This window comes from Salvia miltiorrhiza, chromosome 7 (assembly GCF_028751815.1).
Source record: "Salvia miltiorrhiza cultivar Shanhuang (shh) chromosome 7, IMPLAD_Smil_shh, whole genome shotgun sequence".
Classification (NCBI taxonomy): Eukaryota; Viridiplantae; Streptophyta; class Magnoliopsida; order Lamiales; family Lamiaceae; genus Salvia; species Salvia miltiorrhiza.
The window spans coordinates 53,379,365-53,400,064 of record NC_080393.1 but is presented as its reverse complement, the minus strand read 5'-3'; the positions used below and the strand labels follow the sequence as shown (position 1 = coordinate 53,400,064).

Sequence of the window (20,700 nt, the reverse complement as noted above, 5' to 3'; positions counted from 1 at the left end):
TCTATTTACACATGCATCACATAAATCTATTATTTGAATCCAAGACTTATTATTTTTTGAATATATAACGACCGTGTAACAATGTTTGCTAACTGTTTAAATTTAAAACTTTAATTAATTTTAATATAAATTTGTAATATACCTAAATATTACTTTCTTTTTAAATCTTTTTGGGATAGGAGTAGGGACTCGTATAGACGATCAAATTTTAATCAATTACCAGCTTATTCACAATTTCACATATAAGGCGATCAACTTTGCACCAAAGATTTTTTACTAACTCCATCATTTGATGGAGATAGCGTTATCTGATTTATGAGTATTTTTTACTGAAAATTTTTCTTTGTGAAAATTAATATAACAGATAACTACTTGAACTAAAATATTATCACTGATAAAACAAATATTCTCGATCAATTAAACCGATATCTTTTATCTTTAAATATAACTTGTAAAGCTGTTGTTTACACTTCATCCATCAAATTAACCTAGTTTTTGGAATAGGGTGAGTTGACTAAAAAAATTTGAGAATAGTGTACAGCTTGGCCCTCAAGACTCTTAAATTTTATATATGCAGCGGCACAAGACTCTCCATTCCAATAAGGTAACAGTAATCGAATCCCAATTCAAATAGGAAGCATCTCCATTATACCACAATATCTATATATATACATCCTCCATCCTACTCTCTACGTACACTATTAACATCGTGAATTCAACGAGAAAGATATATACACAGAGAGAGATGGGGTCTGCAGAATTACCGTCGGAGTTGATATTCGAAATTCTGAGCCGAACGTCGTTGGAAACCCTAGAACGATGCAAGGCGGTTTCAAAGAGTTGGAAGCACATTATTTACGAGCCTTCTTTTCTCCCTCTCCACTCCCAAAGAACCAATTCCCTCTTCGGCTATTTCTTCCAAGACGTCAGACGCATTGCTAAATTTCCGTCCGCGTTCGTATCCTCCGCCCCCGGCGCCGCCGCTGCCGCAGCCATCAAAGTAACTTGGCCGTGCGACGACATGGAGATCCTAGCCTCGTGCGATCAAGGGATTCTTTGCTGCCAGAGACGAATATGCTACAACAAGCGATTCTACGCTTGCAAGCCCGCCACCAGCCAGTGGCAGGCTCTGCCCAATCCCAAGCTCCGCTACGAGACCGACGCCGTCGCCATCGTCGTCGTCCGATCCACCCCTCTCCGCTACATCATTGCTCGATTGTACCACTCCGAGACGATGCAGCATCACTGTGAGATATTCGATTCGGAGACGTGGGCGTGGGAGAAGATCGAGTGCGCGGCTCCCTACGGGGAGATCATAGAATATTGCCGCCGCGCCGTCACCACGGCCGGCCGATTTTTCCACTGGCTCACCGTCAACGGCAACGTGCTGACGCTGGACGTGAAGAGGAGGAGCTTCCGGTGTTCCCCGCTGCTGCAGTGCGACCCCGCCTGCAAGTGGAAGGAGCTAGTGGAGTACGAGGGAGAGCTAGGGTTTGCGCGCATGGTCGAGGACGGAGACAGGAGAGAGATGGAGGTGTGGGTGGGGGAGGAGAGGAAGGTGGTGGTGGATATGAGATGCGTCGAAAGAGCGGTGAAGCATGCGCAGCCGGTGGAGTTCTGCAGCAGCATTGTAGTTTTCACGAGGTCAGCGGATGGAGGAGGGTTTTATAATGTTGAAAACGGCAATTTTAGTAGAGTTGAGGTACCATATGAGCTCAGAAATTCGAAACAAGTTTTTCGATTTAGATCGGATTGGGAGATTGTTGATCTTAAAGGTGGTCGAAGCCGACGATGCACGTTCGAACCGAATAGTCCAACACCTGATAAGATTATTTCGAGTGGGTTGATTAGAATGACATTGCTAGCTATGTTATTTTTGTTCTTAGGTGTAATTTTTTTCCTAGCTATGTTTCAGCTGTAACTTGGTATAAGTAGTTGAGGTCTTTAGTTTTATAGTATTTTTTATATTTCTAAATTGGCATGGGTTATTGTTATAGGTTTTTCAACCATTAGTCAACTTTTTTTGAGAGGACGTACAAAAGAAACTAACTTAATTTTGTGTATATGCGAAAACTTTATAAAAGGAAAAAATAAACATGATAAAGAGTTTATGGAACAAGGCGCAAAGGAAACAAGCTCATGAACGATCGATGATAGCCAAAGAGATTATGGCTTAATTTATTTTGATGACACCAAATACCCTATCGTCATTTAATTTCTATCTGGAACTAATCAACTTAACACTAACATATGCTAGCTAGACATCATGTTTTGATTATTCCATAACCCTTTTATATATATATACTTGTTTTGATTATTCGTGCATATATATATGAATTTATTCTAATATCTATCTATACTTATTATAAAAGAGCCTTGTTTTACAAAATTTGACTTACCTAATATGTCCCTATTTTTTAATTTATTTTAAGGACAATAGTATCATATTATCATTAATTATTTTAATATTTTTTATTTAGTTGATTATTATCATAATTAATGTATGAACATAAAAGAATTAAACTCCAATCACAATTCTAAACAAGTTCAGTTTTATCTAATTATAACATCACATATAAATCTATATTATTTGAATCCAAGACTTATTAATTTTTTGAATACAAATTAAATTATTATATAAATTCAATAAATATTAGCCACATGCAGCTTCGACAAATCTGAGAGAGCACCATGTGCCGACTGATGGGATTTGCTAGGAGTTATTTTGTGCCCAATGATGAAGATGTGGAAATTCTCGAAGTCGTAGCCAATGTTGGAGTGGGCTGTGTTGGAAATATAGATGTTATATATATGTGGGAGGATTTACAATGATGGAGGATTTGCTTTTGAAAATGTGTAAAGTGGGGTGGACGTGTATTTCAAAGAAAAATAAAGAAGTTGATTTGAAAGCTATCAACTTAATTTTTTATTTCTCCACTAACTTTTCTTCACACCTTAATTTGCATACAAACTACAAACATATTTATAGCCTACAAAGGTCGGTTACTAAACCGACTTAGTTGTTGCTTAGAATAATCTAGTGGCTAAGCAATATTATATTAGTTCTAGAATTCTCTAATATGTTCTCATATTTTCTTTTGTTTTCTTTTACTATTTAATATTTTATTTCTTTCTTTTAGTTTCTTGTTAATTCTAGAATACTCTACATAAATCAAGTTTATTATTTTTCCAACACTCCCCCTTAAACTTGATTTGTCATTCCCAGCAAACTTCTGAACTTGATAAAGTCTTCGTATTTGAGCGGCTTTGTGAAGATGTCGGCAACTTGATCTTTTGATTTTACATATTCCACTTGAACCTCCTTCTTTGCAATGCATTCTCTGATGTAGTGGAAGCGGGTGTCTATGTGCTTGCTTCGATTATGAAAAACCGGATTCTTTGAGAGCGCGATTGCTGACTTATTATCCACGCAAATCGTTGTTGGCTCCTTTTGTGGCCATCCAAGCTCTTCCAGTAAACTTCGTAGCCAAACTGCATGACAAACACTGGATGTGGCAGCCACATATTCAGCTTCACATGTTGACAGCGTGACTATGGGTTGCTTCTTCGACATCCAGGTGAAAGCAGTATCTCCCATGAAAAATACGAATCCGCTTGTACTTTTTCGATCGTCATTGTCTCCGGCCCAGTCACTATCACTATACCCGACAAGCTTATAATCATCAGTACATGAATAGAACAGGCCATAGTTGAGCGTACCTTTGAGGTAGCGAAGAATTCTCTTTGCCGCCTTAAAATGCGTAGTGGTTGGATTCTCCATATAGCGACTCACGAGTCATGTCGCATAAAGAATGTCCGGCCTTGTGCAAGTTAAGTACCGTAAACTTCCAACCAAGCTCTTGAATAATGTCGGGTCCACTTTTTTTTCTCCATCATTCTTGGATAATTTTATCCCGCATTCCACTGGCGTGTTGATTGCTTTGCAGCCCTCCATCTTGAACTTCTTGAGAATTTCCTTGGCATATGCTTCTTGTGTGATGAAGATCCCATCTTCGAGTTGCTTGACTTCCACACCGAGATAGTACGCCATCAGCCCAATGTCGGTCATCTCAAACTCCTTTGACATGGCCTTCTTGAACTCCTCAATCATCTTTGGATTATTTCCTGTGAAGATCAAATCATCTACATACAAGCACACAATTAATATATCCTCTCCATTGACTTTAACGTAGAGGGCATGCTCGTGAGGGCATTTGGTGAAGCCATTCTCCTCCAAGTACTTATCGATCCTGCTATTCCATGCCCTTGGTGCTTGCTTTAATCCGTATAGGGCCTTCTTTAACTTCAAGACTTTATCTTCTTGCCCTTTCACCTCGTAGCCCATTGACTGCTTGATATAGACTTCTTTGTCTATATACCCATTCAAGAAGGCTGACTTGACATCCATTTGATAAATCTTCCATCTATTTTGGGCTGCAAGAGAGAGTATTAGTCTGATAGTTTCTAAGCGAGCAACGGGAGCAAATACCTCATCATAATCAATTCCAGCTCTTTGGCTATATCCTTTTGCGACGAGCCTCGCTTTATATCTTTCCACTTCACCCTTGGAATTCTTCTTAACTTTATACACCCACTTGACTCCAATGACCTTGTGCCCTTTTGGTAGTGTCACGAGCTCCCACGTATCATTCTTCTTTATGGCCTTGATCTCTTCATCCATCGCGACTCGCCAATTTTCACTATCTGCTGCTTCTTCAAAGCTAACAGGCTCACAATCAGCAAATAGGCAAAATAAGGTAAGATCTTCTAACCTTTCATTATCATCATATATCTCGCCCAAACTCCTTGCTCGTGGTGTAGCTCTTTCATTTAAGAAAGATGGTGGCGAGTCTTCAGTGACTGGCACTGGTGAAGCTGGTGGAGTCACTGGCTCTTGTTGGACTTCTCCAACTTGCTCTTCTGCTCTTTGTTCTTCTAACTGTGGGATGTAGGTGAAGTCACCGTTGGAGCTGAAATCCCAGACTCCTTCTTCGTCGAACTCCACATCTCGACTTATCACTGTTTTCTTGGTCTCTGGGTTATATAACTTATAGCCTTTGGAGTTAGAGTCGTACCCGATAAAGATGAATGCTTCACTTTTGTCATCGAGCTTCTTCCTTCTCTCATCTGGTACATGCACGTAGGCTTTGCTCCCAAATACCTTTAGGTGAGAAATTCCTGGCTTTCTCCCGCTCCAGGCTTCTTGTGGAGTCATTCCCCACACGCTCCTTGTCGGCGATCGGTTGGATAGATACACCGCGCACGCCACAGCTTCGGCCCAAAACTCTTTAGGCAGATTCTTCGTCTTTAGCATGCTTCTCGCCATCTCCATAATTGTTCTGTTTTTTCTTTCCGCCACTCCATTTTGTTGGGGGGATCTCGGAACTGTCAGGGGCCGCCGAATTCCATTTGCTTCGCAAAATTCTAGAAACTCCCTTGACGTGAATTCTCCGCCTCGATCGGACCTCATGGCCTTGATTTGTCGTCCGCTCTCCTTCTCGACGGCAGCTTTGAATTTCTTGAAAGCATCAAATACTTCTGACTTCTGCTTCAAGAAATATACCCACGTTTTTCTAGAAAAATCATCAATGAAGAGCAGAAAATAATTATTTTTACCGAGGGAGCTTGGATTTATCGGCCCACACACATCAGCATGAATCAACTCCAGTGGCTTTTGAGCTTTTGAGCTTGACTCCTTTGGGAATGGCTTTCTGAACTGCTTCCCGAGTAGACAACTTTCGCAGAGTTGATCGGGATGTTTGATGGATGGTAGTCCTCTCACCATCTCTTTCTTTGACAGCAACTCCAAACCGCCAAAATTTAAATGCCCAAACCGAAGATGCCACAACCAAGACTTATCTTGGTAACACGCTTTCAGGCATTTTGCCACGTCATTTCGAATATTCAATAAGAACATTCTATTTTTAGACATTGGCACCTTGGCAATAAGATTATTTTTGCCATCTCTTATTGAAAGGTTATAATCTCTCATGTGAATATCATAACCTTTCTCTAAGAGTTGTCCCAAACTCAAGATATTATTTTTCATATTGGGCACGTAATAAACGTTGGAAATAAATTCATGATTTCCATTCTTCAAGCGAATTAAAATTTTCCCTTTTCCTTTAACTGGAATTTTAGATTCATCACCAAAGGAGACGTTGCCACTTACCGACTCATCGAGCTCCACGAACATGCTTCTCTTCCCGCACATGTGGTTGCTTGCACCGGTGTCGAGGTACCACGTGTCATCTCTTCCAGCTTCTCCTTTATATGCCAGAAGCACACTACCATTTGCTTCACTCGTGTTCTCGGCATAATTGGCCATTTCTTCAATCCTTACTTTTTCACTTTTGCACTCGGAAGCATAGTGCCCAAATTTATGGCAATTATAACACTTTATTGAAGACTTATCGTACCTCGACTGCGGGTTGCTCCTCCCCCGACCACTTGTAAACTCATTTCTTTCACCACTGTTGACGAAGCCTCCTCGTCCTCGTCCACGTCCACGGCCTCGGCCTCTGCCTCGATCTTGCCCTTGGCCACGTCCTCTCCCGGACTTTCCATAGCCATTGCTCGGACCTTCTTCTTTCTCTTTCGGGCTTACGTGCAACTTTAAAAGTTGCTCTGAAATTTCTTGCTTCTTCTTTTGCTTTTCCTCATATGCTTGCAGCGACCCCAACAAGAGATCGATCGTCATCTCCTCCAAATTTTTAGTTTCTTCAATCGTCACCACAATATGCTCAAACTTTGGGGTTAGTGAGCGCAATATTTTCTCCATAATTCTTACATCCTCCAATTTTTCACCATTTCTTTTCATTTGATTAGACACCGCCAAGACTCTTGAAAAATAATCCGAAATTGATTCGGACTCTTTCATATGCAAAGACTCAAACTCTCCTCTTAAAGTTTGAAGTCGTACCTTTTTTACTTGCTCTGCTCCTTTGCACGCGTTCTGGAGCTTCTCCCACGCTTCTTTGGCGGTGCTCGCGTTCGAGATTTTCTCGAAATCGTCGTCCCCCAGCGCTTGATAAATGAGACAGAGAGCCTTCTTGTCTCTCTTTCTCGCGTCTCGCAATCTATCCTTTTGTTGTTGGGATAGTGCTGCCTCGTCCTGCGGCTCCTCGTAGCCGTTCTCCACGATCTCCCAAACGTCGTGGGCTCCCAATAGCGCCTTCATCTTGATACTCCAATTGTCGAAGTTGCTCTTGTTGAGCATGGGGACTTGAAACGATTGTAAATTCGCCATACCACAAGCAGAATCTTGTGGCTCTGATACCACTTTGTTGGAAATATAGATGTTATATATATGTGGGAGGATTTACAATGATGGAGGATTTGCTTTTGAAAATGTGTAAAGTGGGGTGGACGTGTATTTCAAAGAAAAATAAAGAAGTTGATTTGAAAGCTATCAACTTAATTTTTTATTTCTCCACTAACTTTTCTTCACACTTTTCTTCACACCTTAATTTGCATACAAACTACAAACATATTTATAGCCTACAAAGGTCGGTTACTAAACCGACTTAGTTGTTGCTTAGAATAATCTAGTGGCTAAGCAATATTATATTAGTTCTAGAATTCTCTAATATGTTCTCATATTTTCTTTTGTTTTCTTTTACTATTTAATATTTTATTTCTTTCTTTTAGTTTCTTGTTAATTCTAGAATACTCTACATAAATCAAGTTTATTATTTTTCCAACAGGCTGATGGCCTTAGCTTGCTTGATATTGCTATGGCATCTATATATACAAAAAGATTCGAAAAATACATAAACACATTGAGGAAATATATCTTAGTAAGATAAATAATACTCCCTCCGTCCACTAATTGTTGGCCTAGGAGGCAAAACACGGATTTTAAGAAAAAGTGTAGTGAGTGGAGAAAGGGACCCACAAAATATATTGTTTATTAGTTGAGTGGAGAAAGGGACCCACAAAGTGTATTGTTCATTAGTTGAGTGGAGAAAAAATGTATTGTTTATTTGGACCCACCAATTAAAAAATTATTAAGACTTACTATAAATGGATAGGATATAAATTGGTGGACGGACCAAAAAGAAAAGTAGGCCAACAATTAGTGGACGGAGGGAGTACTATAAAATAGTATTCTTATCCTTCTACGAAATTAAAAAATTAGTAAAGTTAAATTACATAAAATTTTTGATTGGATAAATATATAAATGTTAAAAATCAATATAATGGATATTTCACTTAAAACTATTCATCTAATTAATTCGCAATTTCTATCTGAAATTTTTATAACATAGTACCACATACCAAACAAGTATTGTTGAATTCTTAAGTTATCTTACTGATTTTCTAGACTGTTAATTTAAGTTGTATTTTTTCTCATACTAAAATTCTATTTATCATTACTATAGATATTATTTTAATTTTATACATTATTATATATTAAAAATTTTGAATACGACCGCATTACTATATATATATTAAAAGAAAAAATAATTTAATGCTCAAAATAAAGATTGAATAATTTAAGGGTATGATGATTATAGGATAACATATCTTCAGAATGCACTTAAAAATTATTATGAATGAATAGTATAACACACAACTTTATGCGATATTTCTCTAATTTTCACAAAGAAGCTAATTATTATTGGAACAAGATATGGGAAAAAATTGATTTTGGTTATCAAATTTGTTCATTGAATTGATGTATATCAGAAGAATGCTGATCATTAACATCATGTCAAACTCAACTCAAGTAATGAATACAATTAATCGGATCTTGATTAATTAGTACTTTGATATTGTTTTAAGATCATATTTTAATTTATATATTATAGAAGAGATGGAGTTTCTTTTCGAGAGGTGCTGACGGGGGAGAAGTCTACGAAAGGCGGAGAACAAGTTTTTGGGGATGAAACAGTTTTTCAGACTTCACAGGAGGAGGTTGCATGGCTTCGGGGAGCATTCACAGCCTTTATTAAGAACGAACACAGTTGGGACGACATTAAAGAAGAAATAAACAGTGAATGCGCGGGAAGAATGAAGGTGACAACGATGGGTGGAAATCTCGTTTTGGTCCAGAGTTCGTGCGGCGAGGAGTTGGAGGAGGTACTCAAAACCTTTGATGAGTGGAGTGAGTTTTGGTTTCAATGGATCCGACCGTGGAAGAACATTGACGTGAACCCTCAGCGTATCGTCTGGACAAGATGGACCGGAATACCGTTGCATGCTTGGAATTTAAGGTTCTTCGAATTGGTGAGCTCGAAGTTTGGGCGCGTCCTCAAGCTCGAACAAGGAACAAGGAATAAGGACAGACTCGACGAAGCTAGAGTCCAGATTTCTACAGGTTTCCCTTCGGTGGATAGAATCTCAGCGTGCAAAATCGATGGTTTGAGCTTCAAATTCAGGATAGAAGAATACAGAGAGTGGAAAGATGTGCCTTCAGAGGTGGACTACAAGGTGTTGGACTCGGAAACGGAGTCCGATTGGCCTTGGTCGGAGCTCTCAGCGGAGCCGGCAGAGGCAATCATCGGAGACGACGGCGCTATCGTCGATCAAGGGGAAGACGGTTCGGTTGTTTTCGAGGGAGACGCTTCGGTTCCCGCAAAATCAAATCATGAGGACACAGGTTGCGAGGTGTGCATGGATAGGGCGTCGGTTGAGAGTTCCCCAAAGTTAACGGTCTCCGATAATCCAATTTTGAATTCTGGAGGGCCGAATTTGCTAAGTGGGCCGAACCCTATTAGAATTTTGAGCCCAATTAGAGAACTTTCTCTTCAACAAACCTTGGCCCATTGTGATGTGGAGCAGGCGGCCCAGTTGCCCTTTTCCCTTACGGAGGATTCTCCTAACAAAATTGAAATCCAGGAAACCCTTTTGGCGGAGGAAATTGGGAGGACCGAGGGATTACTGGGGGAAAGTCAGGGACCGATACCGGAGGATTGTCGAGGAACCGAGGATGAAGAGGGTTTGGATCTGCTCGCTCAAAAAACGGCAGGTACTGGAGAGGACGGCGGGAGGAAGGGTGACGAATTGCGGGAATCTCTCTGCAAAGGAAAGTCGAAGGGCGGGCGGATTCCATCAAAGAATCGAAAGGGGAAGAAGAAGAAAGTCTTCTCAAAAGCTTGCCAAATGAAGGAATGGAAGGAATTTATTGCGCCAATGGGACGTGAGAGCTGCGAGGAGGGCGAAGTAGACGGATCCCGATTGACCTCCGAAGGTTTTTTTGTGACAGAGGATGGCAACAAAATTTGGGAGTTGGGCAAAGAACTTGGCCTGACAAGTCAGTGCAATGACTCCACCATGGCTGCGCAATTCCAGCTTCAACGACAGTCGAAGGAAGTTCTGGGCGTGGAGGTTAGTTCCTTATGATTTTTATGTCCTACAATATTCGAGGCTTGGGGAGTGTGGCGAAGAAACGGGATGTACTGGATAATATTAGAATGCAGCGGGTTGATTTCTGCTTTCTCCAAGAAACTAAATTGGAGGTTTTTGAGGAGCACGTTTGCTCCGGTTGGTGGGGAAGACACAATTTTGATGTTGCGGTTCGGAATGCAGAGGGTAGAGCGGGCGGTATTCTGAGCGCTTGGAATACAGCTTCCTTCACGGCTTCAAGTAAATGGGATATTCCAGGGGCGGTGGTCGTTAATGGATTTCGGCAAGATGATGGGAGGGCTTTTTGTCTTGTTAATGTCTATGCTCCCTGCGATTCCTCTGGAAAGTCGGAATTGTGGGACAAGCTGAAGCTTGTGGCAGATCAAAATTCGGAGAGATGTGTGTGCTTTTTGGGTGATTTCAACGCAATTAGGGACGAAAGTGAAAGGGTGGGACGAGGTGAACAGTTTGGGAGAGCTGATATGAGGAGATTCGACTCATTTCTCAGAGATTGTGGCCTGACCGAAGTCCGAACGCAGGGGAGGAGGTTTACCTGGTACCAGGCCAGCGGCGGTTGCAAGACCAAACTTGATAGATTTTTTGTGAACGATACTTGGCTTGAAGCTTGGCCGGAAACAGTGGGGAGATGTCTGAAGAGATCGGTGTCAGACCATTGTCCGATACTCCTTTCTACCAAGAAGGTGGAATGGGGGCCAAAACCTTTTCGCTTCGTGAATGCATGGACAACTCACCCGGAGTTTAAGGGATTGGTGAGAAGAGTGTGGGAGGAAACGACAGTGGAGGGCTGGGGATGCTTCGTGCTCAAAGAAAAATTGAAGGCGTTGAGAACCGCTTTGAAGGAGTGGAATAGAACCTCTTTCGGTCACTTTGATGACGAGATTAAGAAGGGGAAGGCCGAGCTCCAACAGTGGGACGAGGTCGACGAAACTGCAGGCCTTGATGAACAAGGTGTTCTTAAAAGAAACGAAGCGATGGCTAGGATTGCGCTCCACACCAGAAACAAGAACGCTTTCCTCGCTCAAAAATCTAAAACGAGGTGGCTGAGGGAGGCGATGCCAACTCAAGCTTCTACCATAAATTCATCGTTGGTCAGAGAAAGAGAAATGAAATAGCAGGGCTTTGGTTTGAAGGGAAATGGGTTGACAAACCAGATGAGCTGAAGAGCAGGGTAGCGGATCATTTTGCGAGATTCTTTAAAAAGAATAGGAGGCTGATGCCTATTCTTCCAGATGACTTTATGCCGCGAAGACTGACCCAAGGCGATAAGGAGTGGCTCACGCGACCGTTTTCCGAAGAAGAAATCAAGAATGCAGTTTGGAGTTGTGAAGCATCTAAAAGTCCGGGACCGGATGGGTTTAACTTCTTCTTTTGGAAATCAGAATGGGAGACTGTTAAAAGGGATGTCATACGTCTTTTGGAGGAGTTTCAAAGGAACGGCAAGATTGCGAGAGGATGTAATTCCTCCTTCATTGTTCTTATTCCAAAAAAAGAGGAGGCGGGGTCACTGGAAGACTTTCGACCAATTTCCCTTATTGGCAGTATTTATAAGATAATCGCAAAGGTGTTGGCGGAGAGGATGAAAAGAGTGATGAACTCTGTCATTTCGAAAAATCAAAGCGCGTTCCTTCAAGGGAGATTCATTCTTGACGGAGTTATTATTCTTAATGAAGCTATCCACGAAGCAAAGAAGTCCGGCAAAGGTAGAGTGCTTTTTAAAATCGACTTTGCAAAAGCATATGACTCGGTGGAATGGGATTTCCTTGATGTTTTGATGGAGAGAATGAACTTTTGCCCTACGTGGAGGAGATGGATCAGTGGATGTGTGACTTCGGCCTCCGCCAATGTGCTCGTTAACGGATCCCCGTCAGGGGAATTTTTCCTGGAAAGGGGCCTCCGGCAGGGAGACCCTTTGTCCCCGTTCCTGTTCCTGATTGCTGCAGAAGGCCTACATGCGCTGGTGTCGAGAGCGGTGCAAGCAGGACGTCTGATCCCGGCGGAAATCGGAACGGATAAGGTGAAGGTCTCACACCTCCAATATGCCGACGACACAATTTTCATCTTTGAAGATAAGGTTGAAAACGTTGAGGTTGTGAAGAAAATTTTACGACTCTTTGAACTGATGTCCGGGCTTAAGGTGAACTTTGGGAAGAGCAGTGTGATGGGTGTTGGCGTGGAGGAAGGAAGGCTGGAACGTATGGCTCATTTGCTCCAATGCAGAGTGGATTCCATGCCTTTTAAATTCCTTGGCGTTAAGATCGGAGGAAAGGCTAGAAGCATCGTTGATTGGCAATACTTGGTGGAGAAAATCAAAAAGAGAATTGACAGCTGGAAGCATTTGAAGCTGTCAATGGCAGGTAGAATCACCCTGGTAAAATCCGTTCTTCAAGCAATCCCTGTCTTTCAGCTGTCGTTCTCCCATATTCCTAAATCTACAGTGAATTCTATTCACTCTTTGTGCCGTAATTTTCTGTGGGGAGGGGCCAGGGATGGGGGTCACATACCTTGGGTGAAATGGAGCGAGCTGTGTTTGGGTAAAAAGGAGGGGGGGCTAGGTTTTAGAAACTTAGAGTGGGTTAATTCGGCTTTGGTGGTTAAATGGATTTGGAGATATTGGGATAGGAATGACCTTCTTTGGGCAAGGGTTGTCAGATCCTTGTACGGGGAGATTCAGTGGGAGGGAGGACGATTTTCACTTGAGGGTAGAAGGGGGACGAAATCAGGTTGGTGGACGAAAATTATTCAGGAGGGAGGGAGGGGAAGTGATGGGTGGTTCAGGGAGAATATTCGCCGAAAACTGGGAAATGGGAGAGGAACCTTGTTTTGGGATCATCCTTGGGCGGGACCGGAACCGCTGAAACACAAGTTCCCGCGACTTTTCAGATTGTGCTTCAGGAGGGATGTTAAGGTTGAGGAGTGTGGGAGATGGGAGGAGGGGAGATGGATTTGGGAGCTCAAATGGCGCCGGACGCTGAGGGAGACGGAGATGGAGACCGTGAATCTTTTAATCTCTTTTATTTCCTCGTTTGTGTTGGATGCAGATGCGGAAGACAGATGGATGTGGAGTGCATCTGCTGATGGTTCATTTTCTACATCTTCGGCGTATGACGTCATCAGAGAAAGGAGATATCAAGATGCTGCTCCAAGTTCAGAAATGATGGCTGCAGCGTCGGTCTGGCAGACGCCTGCGCCTCAAAAAGCTATCGTCAACGCTTGGAGAATTTTGAGGAAACGACTTCCGACCTGTGACGAACTGAGAAAGCGAAATATCAACCTTGGTGAAGGAGAAGATCGATGTAAGCAGTGCGGATCACACACTGAATCGATCTGCCACGTTTTCACATTATGCTCAACAACACAAGAAGTGTGGAATCAAATTCAGCAGTGGACTGGAATCCAAACAGTTCAGCCGGCCTCGCCGATTGACCACTGGCGGAGTTTCTGTTACATTCGCAAGGGCAAGAAGATCGAGAAGCTGTTGAAAGCGATCTGGGTTGGATGTTGTTGGCTGTTATGGCAAAGACGGAATGGCAAAAGGTTCGAGGACAAGGACTGGGAGCCGAAGAATCTGGTGCTGGAGCTTAAAGCTAGATTGTGGAGCTGGAATAGATGCTTTGGTATTTTAAACAATGAGATGGAGTTCTCCTTATGGAGCTCCAATGATTTGTTCTCCCGAATCTTGTAAGTTTGGTACCGCTGGTACCTCCTTTGAATAAAATGCTTTTCTTACCAAAAAAAATATATATATATATATATTATAGATTATATAGATGTTAATTATAACCGTACCCCTTGCAATATCCATTTATTCTAAGAATGTGAAATGGGTTAGATTTATTATATGTGTAATGCATTAAGTGAGTATGAATAGCTAGGAGTTTTCTAAATTTTATGTTTAGGAGGCCCTTGCTACCTTATATATAGATCCACCAAATTATAAGAATATGCATAACATTAGTTAGGAATAAGATTTTACAAAAATATGCATGACATTGATTTAGAAGAAGACATTAATAGATAAAAATAGCATAGCATAGATCAACCCATTATTTATTAAGACGAATTCAAATTTTGAGATATCTCAAGGCTCTTTATAGTTTCTATGATTTAAGATAATCTGTTTGATTCTCCAATTGAAAGGGATTGGAGAAATCATATTAATATGGATAAAAATTCTTAACCATGTATATTTTCAATCATGAAAAGTAAATGACTCATAAATTATATATTATGCTTATTATTTATATAAATTTTTAAGATAGATTGATATTGGTCCATTATCGTGTAACTTCATTAAATATATTCAAGATAACAATGACAAAAAAAATCCACATTGTACATGTAGCTAGATTTATGCAAAAATCTCAAGAAACTCATCCATATATAGAGCTTTGTCTCTCGCTCAAAAAGGAATAGAGCATAAGTTGTTGCTCTTGTTATTAATGGTTCTTGTCACGAAGAAAGATTTATATAACCAGCGCTGGTTATATAAGATGGGAGCAAAACAACTTTTTTGCTTTGTAATTATAAAAATATAATATGTACATTTTCTTCCTCTAATCTTACTTAATCAGATTAATTATATATATTATCATTATAACTACAATACAATTTTGGTGGTCAAAATTATACACACATATAAGATTTTATTTTATTTTTTATTTCCTTCTTTACACCTACTTGCAAACATTTATTAAAGTTAATAATCAACAATTAATAGTATTATAATATTTTTATCTTTAAATATATTATTATTTTGAATAAATAATTTATGTTAAACAAGAGGTAATACGTGCAACGCACGTAAACTCTGCTAGTAGATATAAGATTGGGACACAGTGGCACACATAAAATTGTGGGACACTGGATCTCATCCCTTCTTTATTAGGTGATTTCTGCCATCGAATTTTTCCGGGGCTAATTAGGTTTGTCGCACTGCAGTTGATTTTAGTTCATTTTAAGCTTCATGTAGCAGCTGATTTTAGAGCTCATTTTAAGCTACATGTTGCTTTGCTGTTGATTTTAGTTCATTTTAGAGAATCGTATTCTCAGCTGTTCTGCCTTGAAAATTAGGGTATGGCGGCTTATGGTGCAGCGACTTCTCTGAAGAATACGATTCAGCTCTTTCCCGATCTCCACAAATCTTACTACCTGCCTACGATTAGATGGATCGATTGCAGAAACTTGTGCTAAAATTGGACGACACCAGCTGCAGCAAGATCAGGACGAAGGTGAATGGTGTGGATGAACGAATCAAAGAGGTAGTTTGGGAATTTGAAGATTTAGTCGAATCCCATGTCTTACATCAGATTCTTCCACAACTCGACAGCTTGTCATTCCCTGTAGAGCTGCAGAGTCTGCAACACCATGTTGATTGATGCAGGAGGAATACACTTATGAAATGGAGAATATGCCTGAAGAAGAAGCCTATGTACATAGGCATTGTTATAGAGAAAAACGAGGAACATAATTTATTGTAATGTTTTTCTTTATTATTATCTATTTATCTTATAATTGCATGTTTTCCAACACAGCCACCTACTTAACCTACTTAAAAATCCAAGTCATGATCACTTTGTTAATTTCAACTTCAATTTGGCATGTAAGCTGGGATAAGCAGAAACCGAACCGAAACACAACATCGAACTGAACCGAACCGTTTCAGTGCGGTTCGATCCTGATTCCACTGGTTCGGTTCCAAAAATTAAAAACCGATAAGTTTCTGTTCGGTTTAGGTTTTCAGTTTTTGGTTCGGTTTTAAATCGAGTCGAACCGATAAATATTAATATTTATATTTTATAATATATAATTAATTATATAATATTTTATTTATTATTTATAAGACTTGTTATGTTGCTATTTGTTAAACTTTGAAACTTGAATTTGTGTTTTTGTGATGTTTTAAATCCTTGAAACTAGTACTCTTGTAAACTAAGTATTATTATGTTTGGATTTGGCATTTTAAATTTGTGCTTTTTTACATTATTTAATTTACAGGTTTTAATTGGTTGTTTCGAAGAAAAAAAAAATAAAAATTGCATCGGTTCGGCAAACCCCTCTGCCTAACGGAGAGTTAACACAGTTAACTATTTTTTTTTAATTGGTGGTGGGACCCACACCTTCACCAAGCTCGCCGGAAACACGCTGGAAGCCTAATTCACCTCTTCATCCTTCTCCCTCACAGCCCGCCGGTCGCCAACAAACATCTCACTCTCTCTCTAAATGCATCGGTCCTCCCTCTCCCTCACATCTCTCCCTTGCAGCCGCCTCCTCTTCAAATCTGGCGAGTAGTACTCGCCGGCGGATTTACCATTTCAATTTACAATTTTAACGCGACTTTTAAAGTATGCCAAATTAAATCATCACCATTTCAATTTTTACAATTTTATCCCCCGATTTTAATCGATCGTCGAATTATTCAGTTGAAGTTTAAGTGAACTAATTCGCTACATAATATTTATATTACGATGTTGTTTTCTATAAAATTGTTGAATATTGAAAATTATGGTGCAAACACGATATACAATCTCTTCATAATTTGGAGATATTTTAATTGAAATTGTACGAAACGACGTCGTTTAAACCTCACAAAAACGGCGTCATCTTATTAATCCACGAATGCTCCAATCAAACACTCTGGCGACCGAAAAAAATTGGAATGATGGAATTGCAAAAAATGAAAAGATAATGATTTAATTTGCCACACCTCAAAAGTCATGTTATAATTGCAAACTCGAAATAATTGACCAACTTTTTGTTCTTGACATTCTTCATAAAACCTGCACAAAACACAAATCTCCCCATGATATCCATATCAAAACAGATCTCGACAATCACCTAATAAACTTCACGATATTCAACTAACAAAAAATTAATAAGTGCTCCTCAAGTCTGTGAACATTAGCACGATTCAAACAAATAAACAAACAATACAAGCAGAACTAAACCACTAATGTAAAGGATCTCCTTGGGGAGGTGCCTCCAGTCAGCAAAACAAGTTTGTATTAAATTGAATATTATTAAGTGTGAGGCCCTCTGTTTCCACCATTGCCATGAAGCTCTGCACTTCATGTTTACCCATATCAACTTGGATTTGAAGTTCATCATTGCCATAGCACTCAAGCTGGTCCTCTTTTATTTTGATAGCTGAAATCACAGTTGAGTTACTACAGAAATCCACATGAATAAGTTTGAGTGTTGATATCTCACCAATACCCCATGGGATCTCTTTCAAGTACCACATATCATGAAGAACAAGCTTTTCCAGAATCGGGAAATGACAACTATCTGCATCCCAACATGTCAGATTACAGTTATCAATTTTCAAGAACTTGAGGCGTTGAAATTGCCCTTCAACAGGACTCCATGTCCTGCCCTTCCTGACATAGTTAGATCGTAGCTGGAGAACTTCCAGTAGGGGCAACGAACCAATCGTTGTCAGATCTTCCCAATCAAACTGGAAACAATTCAAGGTCAACTTGTTTAGCGAACTGGGAAATGTGAGTATCTCATTCAGCTTATAATCCCACCAACCACTGTCGCATCTCACTTTGAGTGATTCAAGTTTATGCAAGCGATCAAGATTACACAAACACCCTTTCAAACTATCATCGTATCCTCGCAACTTACCATCATAAAGTAGATGCAATATCTTGATGTTGGGAATGATCTTGCACACATCCTCACTCAACCTGAAATTCAATGCATTCCCAAGAGTCAGAAAATTTTCCAAAATTAACAAGTCATCTTGTCCATCGGGTTGAGGAACGTAAATTTGATTACATTTGATATGCCTAAGATTTCGCATCTTCCAAATTTCAATTGGTGCAACAACTCTCAAATGATCTATGAAAGATTTATGAAAGATCAAAGAATGCAAATTCCACACCAAGGATAATGAACTAGGAAGCTCCAACCTACCCAGTTCATTCGGGTTCCACAAAGCAAGGTAGCGCAAGTTAACACACCCTAGTGATTTTTTAACTGACCCTTTATCCAAAATTCTCAACAATCTATTTTTTGAAGTGTCCTCCTCGTCAAACCGATATTTCAAGATAGAGCGTGCGAGTGGAAACCTGGTGGTTCGCCACCAAGGATCATTGTCATATACGAGGCGGCGTTCTGTGCCTAGTACAGGGCATCGAGTGATCACATGAAAAAACCCTTGTTGCTCCGCTACTTTTAAGCATAAGTCTCTCAAAAGATCATGAATATCACAACATTTCATCTTCCCATTTCTACTTCGCTTCACAACTAATATCATATTTCTATCAATAAGTTCCTTCAAGTAATCCTCTGCAATCCCTTCCAAAACTTGGCCTCCATTTGATTTCAAAAATCCCTCAGCAACCCAAAGTTGGATGATGCTCGAGATTTGGAGCTTCTCATAATTAATAAGTTTAAGAACTCCAATATGAAGAAAACAAGGCTTTAGATGAGGAGGCAAGTGGTTATAACTTGAAAACAATACATCTAAGCTTTCTTCTTTCTCTTTTGAATTGGGACTTGATTCTATATCTTTGGCAACACTCTTCCAATATCCTACTGACCTAGGAGACTTTAGAAGACTCCCACCAATCACAACAATGGACAATGCTAGTCCTTTGCATAATCTAACAATCTCCCTTCCGACTTTCTCAAGTTCAGTAGGGCAATCTTCATTTTGGAATGCCTTTTTACAGAATAATTCCCAACTTTCATTCTCATCTAGAAGATTCTTCGCAAAGCACGAAGAGCCGCAATTGTTAGCCACCTCTGACAACCTAGTAGTTAGAACAATGCGGCTTCCATTTCCATTGTCGGGAAAGAAACGCCTCACTTCATCCCAAGCTTCAACACTCCATATGTCATCTAATATGATCAAATATCTTCTACCAAATAAAGTTTTATGCAATTGTTCCCCTAATTTATCTACATCTTTATCGGAGGAGTTGGCTTTGTCAGAAAGAAGTTGTTGAAGAATTTGTTTAGCATTGTATTGCTGAGATACGGTCGCCCAAGCACGAATATCAAAGCGATGGATGATGAGTTTATTAGTATAAACATTTTTGGCAAGAGTAGTCTTACCCATCCCGCCCATACCCACGATTGAGATGATATGTAGATTGGATTGATGACCGGTGAGCTCCTCGAGAAGCTGAATCAACTCATCACCAAATCCCACCATAGCAGTTTCGTCTCCGGTCTGAGTAAGAGGAGGTGTTGAATGCGTGGGGGGTTGGTCCTCTCTCAACCTCTGTTTCTCCTTCAACTCATTGGCCTTTTCGATCATAGCAACCATGTCTTTAATTATCTGCCGCAGATAGTTCATGCATTCATCTCCAGCCACATGAGGTGCAGGCTCTTCAATTGCTTGGTTGGATCCACCATGAAATTGATCCACATCTCCAACTGCAGCTGCATTTTTCTCTTCAATTGCCCTTTTTTTCTGTAGATACAACGAAATACTCAAAGTTGTTTCCTCATCATCACCTGATAGAGGAAGGAGTTGATTGGCGATATATGATTCAATCATATCTTCAGCCGTATGAGCTGCAGATGCGATTAGGCTTTCCAGATCTTGTGCTTCTTCGCAACCTCCACCACCATAATTATAGGTCTCTATGAAATTGAGCAACAAAGCAGCCTTTTCCTCAAGAGCTCGGATCTGATTGTTGTGGAAAGAAGTGGAGAGACGAGGATGGGTCATCATGTGGTGAATGGTGTTCAAGAGAGAAGCGAGAGCTGCATAAGCTGCCATCTCAAACTAATCCTTCAATTAGATTAAACTGCAGATTGCTCGAAACTGAAAGAGTGTTTGGTTGAGAGAGAAAGAGTGTTTTAATCTTTCCGGATGAGTGTTTGGAAGAGATACGACTTAGAGAAGAAGATGAAAATCGGCTGCTGCAAGGAAGGAAAATCACAGTGGAGGCTGCTGTGAATAAACGACAGCGTTCAACCTTCAAATGCAACATTTTCTCTGAGAAATGCAATAAAATTGTATTAATTCCTCATATTAAACCATTTTTAATGTATCTAATGAATTAATAATTTTGAAAATGTTTGTCTCATAGTTGGAGCGCACGCATGAAAATATCCGGGGGGGGGGGGGGCAGCCTCTGTCCTAATTCAAATATCTTATTTTGTCCCACTTCAAATATTTTAGACTTTTATATAAGAAATTATTCTCAAAAAGTAGAATTTTTGGGGTTCATATCATCTTTTCGACTCTACATCGCACCTCTTAATAATGTAACATTTTTTAAAATTATTGTGCCGAAAAGAAACAGAACATTTGACGTGGGACGGAGAAAGTAATTTTGAGATCAAGATTTCTGAAACACATTTTTCTTA

The 20,700-nt window shown here is 40.1% G+C and overlaps 4 protein-coding genes across 7 annotated transcripts; 2 read left to right on the top strand and 2 right to left on the bottom strand.

The window, feature by feature from the left end:
- The first annotated feature begins 745 nt into the window (after positions 1-745).
- LOC130994400 (F-box protein At5g41720-like) lies at positions 746-2,013 on the top strand. Its single transcript, XM_057919443.1, has 2 exons — positions 746-1,644; positions 1,998-2,013. Exons 1-2 carry the CDS (start codon positions 746-748, stop codon positions 2,011-2,013), a joined length of 915 nt encoding a protein of 304 aa, XP_057775426.1.
- Positions 2,014-3,202: 1,189 nt separating this feature from the next.
- Positions 3,203-3,781, bottom strand: LOC130994399 (secreted RxLR effector protein 161-like). The gene has a single exon (XM_057919442.1). It carries the CDS (start codon positions 3,779-3,781, stop codon positions 3,203-3,205), a length of 579 nt encoding a protein of 192 aa, XP_057775425.1.
- A 6,571-nt stretch (positions 3,782-10,352) lies between these two features.
- On the top strand, positions 10,353-11,483 carry LOC130994398 (uncharacterized). The gene has a single exon (XM_057919441.1). It carries the CDS (start codon positions 10,353-10,355, stop codon positions 11,481-11,483), a length of 1,131 nt encoding a protein of 376 aa, XP_057775424.1.
- Positions 11,484-17,107: 5,624 nt separating this feature from the next.
- Positions 17,108-20,352, bottom strand: LOC130994807 (putative late blight resistance protein homolog R1A-4). Of its 4 annotated transcripts, none has more exons than XM_057919876.1 (3): positions 17,771-20,352; positions 17,578-17,658; positions 17,377-17,514 (listed from the first exon to the last, which is right to left on the bottom strand). In XM_057919876.1, the coding sequence occupies exons 1-2, from the start codon at positions 20,105-20,107 to the stop codon at positions 17,599-17,601; spliced, it is 2,397 nt and encodes a 798-aa protein (XP_057775859.1). In that variant the 5' UTR covers positions 20,108-20,352; the 3' UTR covers positions 17,377-17,514; positions 17,578-17,598. The 4 variants fall into 4 exon arrangements, 3 of the variants coding, with proteins under 3 accessions (XP_057775858.1, XP_057775859.1, XP_057775860.1); XM_057919877.1 differs by lacking the exon at positions 17,377-17,514 and having other exon boundaries at positions 17,771-17,824; positions 17,998-20,352; XR_009091938.1 differs by lacking the exons at positions 17,377-17,514; positions 17,578-17,658 and having other exon boundaries at positions 17,763-17,824; positions 17,998-18,059; positions 18,289-20,351.
- Positions 20,353-20,700: the final 348 nt, after the last annotated feature.

What these genes read in the sequence shown, in the direction of transcription:
- LOC130994400 (XM_057919443.1), top strand. Translation starts at nt 746, where the DNA reads ATGGGGTCTGCAGAATTACCGTCGGAGTTGATATTCGAAATTCTGAGC.
- LOC130994399 (XM_057919442.1), bottom strand. Translation starts at nt 3,781, where the DNA reads ATGGAGAATCCAACCACTACGCATTTTAAGGCGGCAAAGAGAATTCTT.
- LOC130994398 (XM_057919441.1), top strand. Translation starts at nt 10,353, where the DNA reads ATGTCCTACAATATTCGAGGCTTGGGGAGTGTGGCGAAGAAACGGGAT.
- LOC130994807 (XM_057919875.1), bottom strand. Translation starts at nt 20,107, where the DNA reads ATGGCAGCTTATGCAGCTCTCGCTTCTCTCTTGAACACCATTCACCAC. An exon ending in AGAGATCCCATGGGGTATTG is followed by an intron (nt 17,515 to 17,577) that starts GTGAGATATCAA and finishes CTGTGATTTCAG; the next exon opens with CTATCAAAATAAAAGAGGAC.